General features: G+C 45.7%; 1 protein-coding gene across 1 annotated transcript; it reads right to left on the reverse strand.

The window, feature by feature from the left end:
- Positions 1-7,750: 7,750 nt before the first annotated feature.
- Positions 7,751-14,627, reverse strand: NPAS4 (neuronal PAS domain protein 4). The gene is made up of 8 exons (XM_086936762.1): positions 14,331-14,627; positions 12,809-12,960; positions 11,995-12,097; positions 11,573-11,825; positions 10,940-11,049; positions 10,690-10,825; positions 8,876-10,209; positions 7,751-7,779 (listed from the first exon to the last, which is right to left on the reverse strand). Exons 1-8 carry the CDS (start codon positions 14,503-14,505, stop codon positions 7,751-7,753), a joined length of 2,292 nt encoding a protein of 763 aa, XP_086792888.1. The 5' UTR covers positions 14,506-14,627.
- Between the last annotated feature and the right edge of the window lie 354 nt (positions 14,628-14,981).

Here is a 14,981-nt window from a genome sequence, read left to right on the forward strand (position 1 = left end):
CGGCTGATGGTGTTGATACCATGCTGGATATTAGTATTATTAATCTGTCTGACAAAATATTGAGGGCCTCCTTTTCTAAAGAATGACTTGGTTGGAGCCTTCGCAATGAGAATTCTGATTATGGAGATTCCACTCCACATGCAGAGACCTCCTCATGACTGCGGGGCCCCCACCATGAGTGCGGAGGCCCTTTGTGAATCAGGCCCACCGTATGTAAATGTTGCAGTGTTCTTTTATACTTATTGTCCTGTAATCCATTTGTGTTTCTTCTATATGGATGATCACTGCTACTACAACAGTTATAGTTCTTGATTTCAGAAAGCAAGGTTTAGCCCTGGAATGGGTCAGGGTGCACACTTGATGGCAAAGGTGTCACTCACGCTTTGAGGGTCTGCTTCATGGGATAGGCAGTTCGTACCGCTTGTCCATTTGCTCCTGGTTCATCCTATGTGCCATAAGTGATTAACGCTACATGTGTGTCCATCCGACCTAAACTCCTCACACTTCTGTCCATGCTCGTCAAGCGCCTAAGTCTGTCCAAGGGCCTCAAGCTTCTCAAGCGAGCTGTCAGTATACCTCAAAACTAACACATCACCTTTCAATAGGCCGCAACCTTCTACACTGCCTGTCCCTGTTCCGTAAATTCTCACAGTTTGCCTTTTTGCTCTGAGCTCCTAACACTGCCCTTGAACCAAAAGCTTCTCAAGATCCTCTCTGCATATTCTAGGCTCCTCGTACTGTCTAGTGTTGAACCCAAGCCCTAGGACTACCAGCTAGTGTACAGGCAGCTTCACTCACTGGTTGCCAATGGTCCTTAAAGCCCCTATTTGTATTTGACAATGTAATCTTCATCTTGCACGCAGTCTCACAATACCCCAAAGCTTCCCACTTGTCGCACCCCATCCCCCTGATAATTGTATAAACATTCTCTATGCCTCCAGGTTTAGCTCTTCCTCGGGAGTGGGAAAGCATAGCCCTGCATGCTGCGAGCGCAACAGGCAAACGCAAATAAATAAAATGGCATGTCCATACCATTTAATTTTTTGCCACCGCACCTGATCATGCTGTGTACAGTGCAAGGGTGGGGACGGGGCATAATCCTGCAAAAACAGAATGACAGCACTGGTCTGCAGTGCACATGTCAAATTGGTCTGCCTTCTTGCGACAGCCAGCCCGACATGCGCACTGTAGACCCAGCAATCCAAAGGCTGTGAAACAGCTTGGGGATTGCTAGCACAGGCTCCCAATCTCAAAATGAGTGCTGGGAGAGCCTGCTCCCACCAATCCTGGAGCTGCTTCCACTGCATGAGAGCGTCCCCAGGACTGGTTGGAGTTGCGTTCCACAAGCAGGAAGGAAGTCATTCCTTTTCATGCTCGTGGAGAGCAAAGGGAAGTGATGCACTGGTCATGCTCCCTAATTTTTGGTGAGTCATGCGCCTTCAAGCTCCACCATTTTTTATTTAAGCGGGCCACCACTGCAACCTCTCACAGTGTGTCCCCTAGTACACATGTTGTATCCGTGCGCCATCGAGTTATACTCTCCTGTGAAGATGGGTTGCTGAGATTAGACCCTCAACTGGCAGTTGCAGTTGATTGTTGTGCTGAGCAGCTGTGCTGCTGTGGGCTCCTTATACCCAATAAAGATCTTCCTTTCCTCCGCAGGGCTCGCGAGTGGCAAGTCAGGAGACGCACGGGCGCCATCTTGAAGTACATTGCATCATCCGCACACAATCGGTAAGGATCCCTTGATACCCACATCAGCTTTTAAACATACCAATGGAGGTTGACGTGGAATCCCTTTCTCTTCGTAAGGTGCATTACTACATTATTGGTGAGATGTATTCAAGATGTAATTTCGATTCCATATCTTGATGTTAAACTGATATCCACACAATTTTAACACATTTAAAGAAGCAGTGAACTTTACTTTTGCACAGAGGGTGTGCATGAGGATGAGAGGAGGAAGGAGCTGCATTGTTATGGACTGGAAGATACAAAAGTCTGAGAAACATCCGGAAAGCGCAGGAGGTGAAAGGGAAATGTAAAGAAAGGGAGAATGGATAAGGATGCATTTCGAGGTTGAACAAAGCGGCTGGGAGTTGCAAATGTGCCAGATTGGGGAAGTTCTATAATCATTGGGGTCTGCATAAGTACAACATTCATTGTTATATTAATCAAGATGGGAAACATCCTTTACAACGAAACTTTTACAACGCAGTGCTATTACAACGCTGGTTTTACAACGAAAACCATTACAACGCATTGTGCTGGGGGGCGCTCTAGGATAGGAAATAGATATAATTTACTATCCAGCACCTTCCCTAGTGTCCACGGGGACTGGAGTTGGAATAGTAAATTAAACTATTCACTATCCAGCACCCCAAAGCACTATGCGTTGTAAAGGTTTGCGTTGTAAAACTGGCGTTGTAACAGCATGCGTGGTAAAAGCATGCGTTGTAACGTCATACATCAGAGCCTCACCTCTGCTTCTTTGGGGTGGAGTTGGTGGGCGTCTTGGGTAATGGGAGACATACTTGCTCATGGTAGTGGAAAAGGTGGTGATGTTGCCTAAAGCTACAAAGCTTTTTTATAAACCACATTATCATGATACAAGTTATGCATTATGATAATGTGGTTAATAAAAAACGCCTATTTTTAAAGGCTTAGGGCCTAATTACGAGTTTGGGGTCCATAGGAACTCCAAACTCATGGCGGAGGTACCGCTGCACAAGTGGTCCGACCGCCTTCTTACGAGTACGGCAATCGCACCTCCATGGGACTGCCTCAACTGCCAGGGATTCGCGATCCCTGGCGTTGGCGCAGCAGTCTTTAGGCGGAAATATGCTTGGTGGTGCCACTGTGGCACCGCCAAGCATATTACGAGCTTCCTCACCGCCACAGTTTTCATGGCGGTGAGGCCGCCATGAAAAATGTGATGGTTAAGAAACAAAGGGGGCCCTTCAGGGCCCTCTGTTGCCTCAGTGCCAAGGGGTGCCTGCAGTGGGCACATGTTCTGCCCCCCTGTGTAGATACCCCCTTTCCTGCATGTCATTGACTTTACAGTCCATGCTGTGCAGGAACGGTTTTCGGTGTTCCAAATTGGTGCCTTTTTTAATAGGCACCAATGTGGGAACGCCATCGGACCGCCCCGCCAGACCATGAGATTACTTGTAACCTGACGAGTGGCTGGTGGTCGAGTTTGGCGGTCCTGGAGCCGGGCGCTGGCATGGCGGCACACTCCAGGTCCACCAAACTTGTAATCAGGCCCTAGTGAGTGGGTTGTAGTGGTAAAGTTCTGAATGGATTGTGAAGTTTAGGATATGGTGGTAATTTTCTCAGTTGTGGCAATGATGCTCTGGGTTAGAAAGGCTAAGTCCTGGATTGTGAACATGAAGGCCTAGCATACGGCGGGGAAGGGCTGGGATGCGGTATTGAGGTTGTGAGTTGTTTTTGCGAAGCTCAGAGTTTTGCCCATTAAGCTGTGGATTGCAGTGAAACTCTGCTTGTGGTGCTGATGTTGATGGTTTTGATGGTCAAACCATGGGTTATGGTGGTGAATATCTGGAAAGATATGGTGATGATGTAATTTGTTTTTGTGCAGCTCTGGGTTTCGGTGGGTAAGCTCTGTTTGGTTATTAAGCTCCAACATGGGAAATTTGCGAAGTCGGTGAAGCTCTGGATAAGACTAGTGCCAAAGTGTATAGTGGTGAAGCTCTGGGGTGTCCCGGAAATATTCTAAATCATTTTTGTAAAGCTGTGGATTTTGGTTGTAATGTTCAATGTTATGTTAGTGATGCTCTCAGTTGTGGTGAAGCTCGCGGATATGGTGGTGAAGCTCTGTGTTGGAGCGGCTGGGTCGTGGGTGCTGGCTGTGAAGCTCCAAATGATGGCTGTCAGTAATACTCTGCATTGCGCTGGCTAAGATTTGAATTGTGGCATTTAAGCCCTGAGTTGTTGTGATCTAGCTTTAACTTGTGGTAGTGATGGTCTGGGTTTTGAAGATGGAGCCCTTGGTTATAGTGTAGTCCTGAGTTGCTTTAGTGATGTTCTGGTCCATAGTGGAGAAGCACAGATTTGTGTTGATCAGACTCTGGGTTGTGGCGAAGAATATCTGTGTTGTGGTGATAATGATCAAGGTTGTGGTGATGCAGCTTTTGAGTTGTTTTGTCAAGCTCCTTTAATGTGGGAAAGAGTGGTAGCAGTGTTGTCTGTTAGATATATCGCCAAGAAGTAAAGTGATATAATCCAGCCAAGGGCATAACAGTGTTAAAGACACTGAACCCGAGTTTATAATAAAGTTGAGGGCCTTTAACAGTAGTTTTAGCCTGAGGCAGGAATTCTAAAACGCTGTTAGAACATTCCCCCCAAATGGGGTTAGAATTAAAAAGGGAGAAGAAAGACAAATGTTGGAATGTTGGAGCAGAAGGTTTTCATCATATAGTATTGGTCATGAGTAAGTTAATTGTCTTCAATTTACCTCTCAACATTCCAATGTTCTAACTGGTGATACTCATCCCATTGAGTAGAAAGATGCACAAGATAGAGAGAAAATTGTAAACATGGAGGGCTGTTCCAGGGGAGTGTGGCAGCACTGATGACAGAGAATAGTGAAGGTGGAAAAGTGAGTGCTGCATACCAGAGCTGCAGAGTGTTCGTAAGAAATGAAGGGGCATATTTACAAGGGCTTTATCTCTGCTTTTTGGCTTACAAAGCCCAAAAAGCGGAGATAAAACCAGCACCCTATTTACAAGAGGGTGCTAACGTGCCTATTCGCATGTTAGCACCCTTTTTCCCAACGCCTCACTTTGCATCTTCAATGAGATGCAAAGTGGGCGTTACTGGGCATACCCAAGATGGGCTACCTTGCAATTATCGCTGATGTTTACATCACAATATTTACAAGGCAGCCCACATGATTTTAGCAAACAATAGATTTTGGCGAAAACTGCAGTTTTCGCCAAAACGTAACGTCTGCTAAAATCTAGACTTATCCATCCCTAACATAGGAGGTGGGTTACGCTGATACAACCCTTTGGGTCGTATCAGCAAGGTTATAGCCCTTTTTCAGGGAATATCGCTGGAAAAAAAGCGATGTTCCCTGCAAAAGGGCGATAACCTCGCTATCGCTGGAATTTTTATCGCCCTGGAGTAACGCGTTGTTAATAACGCGCTACCAGGACGATAAATACCAGAGATAGCCTGCAATAATATAGTTATCACTAAGCACGACCAGCAATAATTATCGCTGGCCGTTGTTAATATGCCCCGAAGAATGTTACAGGAAACCTGACATTGCTGGGAATTCTCACGCTGGATGAACTGTTTAGGTGGTCCAGAGCAGCTTGTTATCAGTGAGACAAGAGTGGCGAAAGCCTCTGAATGTGCCTGGGATCTCTACACTACAGAAAAACAGAGACCGACAGAGAAAAAGAGAGAAAAAGAGTAAGAGAGAGCGAATGAGACAGAGAGATAGATAGATAGATAGATAGATAGATAGATAGATAGATAGATAGATAGATAGATAGATAGATAGATAGATAGATAGATAAAATGAGGGTGATAGATAGATAGATAGATAGATAGATAGATAGATAGATAGATAGATAGATAGATAGATAGATAGATAAAATGAGGGTGATAGATAGATAGATAGATAGATAGATAGATAGATAGATAGATAGATAGATAGATAGATAGATAAAATGAGGGTGATAGATAGATAGATAGATAGATAGATAGATAGATAGATAGATAGATAGATAGATAGATAGATAGATAGATAGATAGATAGATAAAATGAGGGTGATAGATAGATAGATAGATAGATAGATAGATAGATAGATAGATAGATAGATAGATAGATAGATAGATAGATAGATAGATAGATAGATAGATAGATAGATAAAATGAGGGTGATAGATAGATAGATAGATAGATAGATAGATAGATAGATAGATAGATAGATAGATAGATAGATAGATAGATAGATAGATAGATAGAAAGATAGATAGATTTGAAGAATACTGTTAGAGAACCCTCACATCATTTGAAAACAGCCGAGAAATGTGCTGATTCAAATTTGTGAGGGAAGTGTGAAAGAGGTGAGGTGTCTTGTATCAAGGTGATGTGATCAACTTTATTTTGTGTTTTGACAAGAAAGTAGTGTAAACAGGTGAAAATGTGGAAGGATTTGACAGGCAACTCCTACATTATTTAAGAAAGAATGGTACGAATAGTAAAGGCTACTGGTATTTTCAGTTATAGAACTGTTGAAGGAGGCAGCTGCTCCACATAAGTTGCACATCTTGAAGGAGATAGTGGTGCTAATTGAGAAGTGTCTTGGCAAAGTCAACAGAAGGGCTTAAGTTAAAGAGATATCAGCGGGATTCTTCATGATGGTGGAGAGAGTAGCATGGGTGAATGGTTGTGTTTGTGGAGAGCCACATACTTCCTGCAGTCAGAGGTAATCAATCTCCCAGTCACAAGGTTTTGCAAGTCCCAATGGCAGTAAAGCAAGAAACATCTTCTTTCAAAAATGTAATTTTTAATATAAATATATTTGTATTACAAATACACTAATATTGAGATACACACACCAGAATAGTTCCACAATGTCCATCTCATAAGCACACATTTAAATGGTATCTGCATTATATCTACAGGTAAAAAATAGTATCTTATTAATAAATATACAATATTTTACATCCATCACATTTCTTGAATGTGTGAATTTGTTTTGTAACATTACATTTACAGTTTGTTCAGGATTCAATCCTCTTACTTATTCGTAGGGAACTCTACGTTAGCACAAAGACACCTGAAATTACCTGTCAGGTGTCATTTTAGATTCAATATTTTTATATATTTATACAGAACCCCCAAGCACAAGGAAGAAAAAAACAGAAATCAATGTTTCTTCTCAGATCACACTTCAACTATTTCCCAGTTTGGGGAAAGCCGGGCTCACTGCAGCAAAAACTATTGCTTTTGTGATTCCCAAAAACATTTCTGGCCAGGCAAAGTGAGATTGTTTTGATGTGAAGCCAGAGAGACCAAAATTGGAATTGCTCCACACCTCAAGGACAGAGATGACTGTGTTCAGATAAAAATCTCCATAACAGTGGCTGATTGTTTATCCTTAACAATTATGGACATTTTGCCCTGCATCCCAATATATTTTGCGGTGAAACTGTTTAGGGAGAGGTGGTCTACTTTTGTTTAACTGATAATGGCATCAGATAATTCCTTTATTCCACTTTGGTGTGTGAATTGTGGACTGAGAAGAAACATGTGTCGTACATCCTGCTGCGTTTGCTGTTTCACTGTATCCAAACTTTGGAGAATGTTGAGCAATTAGCACCAGGGCACACAACATTTCATCAGAAAAACTATTCAGTTATTACTCATCAAATAACATACAAAGATATTCACTACAAGTGAATACAGTTACATTATGTAAGACTGCTTGCTATGTCCCTGATGTTTAGGCAGGAACCACTCTTTTTTATAGCTGAATACTTTCATTTTCCCCTCCCTCTTTGTACAAAGGAAGATATTGTATCGTGTAGATCATCCACGTTTATATAAAAAATATATATAGAGATCCCCTTCCCCAAAACCCAAATGTAAATGCACTAGCCAAGGCGAAACTGAAGACCAAAAAGTCATCGTTCTCCTTGTGGTTTGGTAGAAGAAGCTCCACGAAATATGACAATATGCCATACTTAATGAAGTAAGTCACAGACTTATTTCAGAACGAAGGATCACCTCCGCTTCCATCTGCAAAGAAACAGAAAGGAAAAAGAAGAAAGGAGAACAGTTAGACAACTGGCCAACATAGTTCAAAATTAAGCAGGCAATTAACAAAGATATCTATGCTTCTTAAAAAAAACAGACTGCAAGACTCACTTCCCTCATTACTGTTTCATAATTGTTTGCAGGTTCCAGACTCCTCTGTGCATCTACTGCTCCTACTATGCAAGACCCAAGTTGCCTGGCACCTCTCTAAGGGCCATATGTATCAAGGCAAAATGGGTTCGCAAACACCGAAATTCGCAGAATTCCGGCGTTTGCGAACCCATTTTCGCTAAATGGTATGTATGAAACATTTTTGTTGCAAAATAAGGAATCGCTAAATTTGCCGTTCCTTATTTTGCGATTGCATTTAAGGAATTGCAAATTTTGCGATTCCTTAAATGCAATGTATCAAGGGAAAAAACATTCCGAAATGCCATTAAGGAATCGCAAATTACCACCAACTTCTAGTTGGTGGTAAGTTGCGAATTCTTTCAAAAATGCATTATTTTAAAAATCAAAAGGTGCCATGAGACGCTCATACATGCCCTTAGGGCATGTATGTGCGCCATATGCGCACACATGTCATTTTCAGGGGTGCAGCAGGGTGTTCTTGAGACACCCCTGCACCCTTGAAAATATTCACAATTTGCGATTAGCTAATTGCGATTCGCAATTTCCCCTTCATTCCTATGGGCCTCCTGGCCCATAGAAATGAATGGGAAATTATTCCTTAATTGGGATTAGCAATTTGCTAATCGCAATTATGGAATTTTAAGGAATCACTAAAAAGAAGTGATTTTCTACATACATACCATTTTGCGATTTCTAAATAGCGATTTAGGAAACGCAAAACGGAATGTTGATACATATGGCCCTAAGTCCTTGTCTTCAAATGCCAAATTTGCCATTCTTTACTCATATCTTCACAAGTTCTGAGCAACTAGACCTCAATACTATTTCTCAAAGCAAAGCCTCCATTACCAGACCCAACATATTCACTGCCCTTCAGTAGGTACCAGTGGCCCACCCCTCATGCAAAAACATGCCAAAGGAGTCCCAGTGTTTTACTGGATCTTACCTTCATGAAAGCTGTCGTGCGGATGACTCTGGAGTTGATACAACTCATCGTTAAACCCATCACACGGGGACCTTGAGGCACGTGTCTCAAAGGCTGTTTCATACGAGGCCAATTCTTCCAGGAAGGACTGCTCTTCTGGAGACAGGTCCATCGACGGAGACGGAGGCAAGAGGATCTCCGCCTCGTTACTAGCTTCGACGTCCAGGCAGAATGGACTACTGACATTGCCACACAACTGGTGGGGGCACCGGGCACCTGAGCCGCTCCTCTCAAAAAGAGGCGGGGACAGGTCTCGAAAAATGTTCTCAATGGAGTTCTCTTCCAGGAAGTCTTCCTCTGTGCAGGCCAGGAAGGAGAAGTCAGTGCTCCTCCAATGTCTGAGGGGCAGGAAGTCTTGGCAGCTGCTTGGCAGGCTGGGAGGAAGAGAAGCGCTTCGGCTGACATTGGTATGCCTGGCATACGTCTGCTCTATTAAAGGTAAGTCCTTAGTAGCAAAAGAATTGAAGTCTTCGGCCAAAGTGCTGATCTGCTTGGCCAGGAGGTCAATTTCTGTCTTCTCCTTTTCAGAATATCTGAAGAGGGTCTGCTTGATAGGCGATGCTTCTGGGGTCAAGATACTGTCCGGAATCATGGGCACGTCAATGTACAGGGGACCTCTAACTTCAGGTACCGTCATGACTGTGCAGTCCCCATCACCCGGACTCGGGGTGGGGGGTAGCTTCTCATAGAGAGCGCTGCTATTGTCTGTAGAGTAGTACAGTTCTTCTGTGGTGGCTGTGGTGGTCGTAGTGGTGGGAGTAGTGGTCGTTGGGGCAGTAGTTTGAGGGTACGACTCTTGGGAACTGAACATGAAGGCACACCCTTGATGCGGGGTATAAGGGGGAGTGCAGACAAAGTCTTTGGAGGAACTGCTCGGGACCTCCCTCCTGAAGGTTGGCTCATAGGTCGTAGAGGGTAGGAAAATACATTCTGTATAGCAGAAGTCCTGTTCTTTCCCTTGTGGTCTGGCAGTAGAACCAGTGGCCTCCTCCAAAGAGGAGATATCACCCTGATCCATTGTCATTGGGCCGAGATGAATGTCTTCTTGGCTGAGGCTGGTGCCACCAGAATACTCCTGGGGGCACTCCACGTTGCAAACCCCGCTGAAGTCAAAGGTCTGAATGGACACTCCACTGGTGGGAGTGCTGGCGACGGGGGTGAAGACTTGATCTGGGCTTGAGAGATGTCCAGGAGACAGAAGGCTCTCCTGAAATGGCGTGGTTGCGCTGAAGACGTACGTGAGCTGTGTTTCTTCAGATGTTAGCTGTTGTCTTAGGCACCAGGCTTCTGGCTCACTAAAAAATGGAAAAGCAAGAGACGGTGCGGTTAGAATGGCCTACAGAAAGATATGGTGACAGCTAAACTCCCTTCTTTTACCGACTAGCAATACTTTTTGTTACCGGTTGCATCTTTTTCCCTTTTTAGACCCCCTTTCTCTTCATTTTCTCTAAACCTAGTTTTCCATTTTCAGTCTCGACCGCGATGCAACATATTGAATTCGTTATTTTTTTTCTGTATGGTATTTTGTAGCCTTTTTATTAAATGGGTCATTGTCTCAATATTAACGCATGGAGCTGTCCTCTAAAGCAAACTAAAATCATTTTCCTGTTGTACTATTGATTCTACAAGACCCAGGAGCCAGTCCATAGCACAACCTGTGCATCATTTTACTCTTCGCGCCGTCCTGCCCACAATGAAACAATCCCCCTGCCCACTTTCTTAGCCCTTTCTTTATCTTCTATAGTCATAATTTGCTCATCCCTCTTGGTGCACACCTGATAATGTAGTTGTAGCAGGTGAACGGGATCTCAGAACTGTCCTGCTGGATAAGGCAGTAAATCCACACCCATCCCTGGTCCTTCCTCTGTAGGCGGATCACCACTTCCATGCGGGGCTCATTCCTGTCACCCACTGTCATTGAGAAAGGAGAAGAACAGAGAAGTTAGCAAGAGCCGTTGAGTGCCCGTCGAACTGCCAATTACTACAATTGAGTAACAAAAGTAGACGTAGAAGATTGATCCTTACCTAAGCGGCAGTGGCGGGCGGACGCGTGGCTCAGATCCTCGGGGTGCATCAAGCTGTACCAGGACTTGCAGACCAGTTCATTCTTCTCAAAGCCCAGATGCAGCTCAGCACTGTTGACCGAAGAAAGCAAGAGGTTAATGGATGTACAAAAGTGCCAACTGGGTGGACATTGAATTTCTACCCTTCTTAGATCTTGGTTTTTCCAATTTGCCCCACACCGTTTTCCAATTATACAATGTTTCCTATTTCTAAGGCACAAACTAAATTGTTGCTAGACTGGCAGAAGTCATTATCTAATCTGTGTTGCGCATTTTATTTATTGAACCCAGTAGGATGAAATGATAAGGCGGCTATCTTTAGCTTTGGACCTTTGGACTGAAAGTTACAGAAGGGGATTGCGCTATGATGCCAGCTAGTATATTGGTGTGGTATGGGGTTGAATATAGGACTGTTTGTCCTTGATTTAATAGGGACTTTTTGGGGGCGTTATCCAATGGCTACTCAACGGGGTGTATTTGGAGGTGGTATTCTGTATTACAGGTTGGTAAATTACCTTCCATGTTCCCAATTTCCGCTTAAACCTCCTCCCTGTGACCTCCCGCAGTACAGTGGTACCATGTCCTGTTGACTCACCTGTCTGAGACATCCAAGATGGACATGTCCTTGGCGTGCTTGCTCTCAAAAAAGGCCTGGAAGAAGGTGTTTTGGGTGACCTTTGGCTTGGGGTCCAGGGGAATGCAGAAGGCTGTGAACACCGGGTTGGAGGACCAGTAGGAGCCCGCCGGGGGTTGGTGGAACCGCCCCTTGATGAGCACCAGCTTGTTGCCCGCACTCTGCCGCCTGACCGTCTTGGAAGTGTTGAAATGGCAGCGGAACATACGATCAGCTGAAGAAAAAGGGAAGGGACTGTCAACATGGGAATACATGGGAGACATAGGGTGTGGGGCTGGGGGCTGCTACTTGAAAGAAGGAGGGGAACGTCAGCTTGGAAAGACATAGGAGACAAAAGGATGTAGGGCTGGGGACTGTTACTGTTTCACTGGACTTTTGCTCACCTGTATCTGTAGGCGATGGTATGGCCAACTGACTCCTCATAACAAAATGGTCGGCAGGGTCGATGACGTCATAGATGCAATCTCCTTGAGCCACAAGATCCACCTGGAGAGGAGAAAGCCAGCAGACCCAATGGTTAGAAAATAGCACTAGTCAGGAGGCATATCATTCACCATTTCTGATTCACAATGATATATCTTAACCTCAGTGACGCTCGACTTCCCATGTTGCTAACACAACTCAAGGACTGCTATGCTACGTCCCAGTATTCCGAGAACTAAGGACCATGGAATAGAGCAACCAGTTATTTTAACCCCAGCACCACCACTTCACCAAATTGTGTGACCCTGTTCCACTCTGCCTTTTTCCCTTGATCTGCCACTTTGGAAGCAGCCACAGGTGGTTCAATGCTCAGTGTGTACAATACGTGAAACCTCACTCTGCGGGGATTTCAGACTAGAGCACCTTAAATGTATATTGCGTTATGAAAAATAATGTCAAATTTGGCTAGCATTTCGATCTGCTGTTTGTTTAAAAATTACAACAGTAGTCGAGTAAATCGCCAATTAAAGCAATTCAGCATACACTGACAACATGTATATATTGTCTTAACAATAATTGAGTAAATATGCTTCCAGTATTGACAGACAAGAAGAAATGAGGCGCAAGGAGAAGTCATTCGCTCAGGATCACACAGTCTACCCAGGCGTCTAGGCTGATAGCGGTGCTAATGTTTCCTCGTTCCACGCTAATACAATGCTGCCATAGTGTGTGCACCTACTCCCAAACCCTGCACATTTGGCGGAAACCTCTTACCATGGAATGCCCCAGATGGTCAGCGACGTTTTCGGACACGTAGATGAGCTTGCCCTCGCTGGTAAAGGCGAGCAGGAACCCCGGGAGTGTCTGCACGAAGTCGCTTAGGTCTTGGGGAGAGAGGAGCTCTTCCAGCTCTTGCAGAGGCGAACCTGTTGAGAGGGGAGAGAAGAGGAAAGGGGGGAGAGGCGCATGAGAAGTGGTCCACAAGCTGCTTCCTAACATCCCTAGCAACGGGGTCCGCGCTGACTCAACGCTGCAGCAAAACAGCGGAGGAGGGTGGATGGGGTGGAGGGGGAGGGGGGGGCGGATTGACGCCATCAGTTCTGGACGCCTGGAGCCACCTCAGAATTTCACATCTTAGGTATGTATCCAGAAGCCCGCACAGCAGCCGTAGACAGATAACAGGCGCCATATGCACAGCAAGAACCCTTGGTAGCAAGCGAGAAACAGCTGTGTATTTCCTTAGCTTATTCAGCACCCTGGACAGCAAATCTTCGCGCGCTATGTGTTTTCAACACCGTGGACAGCTTCCCAGCGTCAGCTACGCATATTCCGCAAATGAGGCGGCAACCCAGCTTCTTCAGCACCCTGGATAGCAGACTCACAAGCTATGTATATTGGAGCCGAGACAGTAGACTCCCAGTAGTTCAGCATGCTCAGCACCACAGAGAGCAGCAGACCAGTGACCGCGACACATCCAGCGCCTTGGACATGGTACCAGCGTGCTATTGATAGCTGTGTGCATACAGCTCACAGGAACTAGCCATGTACGTTCAGCACCCGGACGAAAGACTACAATGAAATACCCGTGGCATCAGGGGAAGCGCCTGGGAAGGGACACTGGGTAATGAAGCGCGTATGTTCAGCCCTCAAAATGGGGAATAATAGCGGCATTCGGACTGTAGGACATATTTCATAAACTGGACAATAAATCAGCAACTCATACACATTAAGCTATGGAGAACAGATAACTATACAAAACTAGCCACAATGTACGTTTAGCTCCTGACTATTAGCCCCGCCACGGGAACCCCTCAGCTCTGCGAACAACACAGCAGTTTCCGGCGTCTTTGCATCACCCTAGAAAACCACGCGCGCGCGTCTGCATAGACAGCAGCAACAGGTGCGATCAGCACCGAGGACAGCGCTCAGCAGTAACACACATTGCCAGTCTTAAAGCTTACTCTAGAACAGTCAGCGCAGACCGCACTCTGCAACAGGTAGGCATATTCACAGCCGGTGTCGGTGTCACATTCTGTGGAACTGCCAACCCGTTTACCCTGCTCTTTCGATCTGTCTGCCAGCTCAGCCACGGGTCAGGTGGCAGTGGTAGGGTTATCTTCCGCTCCTAGCACTGTCCCTTATAATTAACATTATCAATCCTCTCTAGCATGACATTTTTAGGCAAGGGGGTCACTGCGGATAAAGGAGCCTGCCCTGCAAGCACATTCTCAATGCCAGCCACCTGGTACACCATCTACCTCCCCACAGGAGACAAACTCCAGGCATGTCTGCTTACCTCTGGAGAAGAAGATGGACTTCCGGGTGTACATGCACGCCAGGGACATGATGTGCAGGTAGGAGAGGCGGACCTTGTCCCCTTCTGAGATGGGGAGCAAGTCCTTCAGGTTGCGTATTTCCGCGTTAATCTGGTCCCTCCGCGCCTTGGAGGCCCCCTTGGTGGAGCGATACATTGTGAGCCGGGGTCCCCTCTGCGGATTTCAGCAGCGCCTACTCTCCAGCCTTGAAATCCTCTGGTCCTCTCTTCCCCCGGGGGCCCTTCCTTCGGCTCAACAGTTGGATTCGTCCTAGTGTCCTCCGCTCTCTCCAGCCCTGTAGATGCCACTCTAGTGAATCTGATTGAGGCATCCCTGGCTGACGACCCCCTTATATAGGTTGAGAAGTGTGTGGGCACTGGTACCTCAAGGGGGGGGGGTTGGCAGGAGGGGAGGTGGGCGGGAAGATATGTTTGCATCAATGGGAAGACATGGCAGAGGTTTCAGCTCGTCTTTCTGAATAGAGAGAGACGTCACCAATGACGCTGCAGGGAGAAGGGGGGCTGAAGAGGGAGGGAGAGCCAGAAACATACTCTGTACCCAATTAGGAGCGGGGAATGGAACGCTGGCACAAGCACCGCTTGCCTGTTGCCACCACATAAAGCCAGGCAGAC

This window comes from Lissotriton vulgaris, chromosome 9, assembly GCF_964263255.1.
Source record: "Lissotriton vulgaris chromosome 9, aLisVul1.2, whole genome shotgun sequence".
NCBI lineage: Eukaryota > Metazoa > Chordata > Amphibia > Caudata > Salamandridae > Lissotriton > Lissotriton vulgaris.

What these genes read in the sequence shown, in the direction of transcription:
- NPAS4 (XM_086936762.1), bottom strand. Translation starts at nt 14,505, where the DNA reads ATGTATCGCTCCACCAAGGGGGCCTCCAAGGCGCGGAGGGACCAGATT. An exon ending in ACCATCTGGGGCATTCCATG is followed by an intron (nt 12,098 to 12,808) that starts GTAAGAGGTTTC and finishes TCTCCTCTCCAG; the next exon opens with GTGGATCTTGTGGCTCAAGG. An exon ending in ATCTTGGATGTCTCAGACAG is followed by an intron (nt 11,050 to 11,572) that starts GTGAGTCAACAG and finishes TTCGGTCAACAG; the next exon opens with TGCTGAGCTGCATCTGGGCT.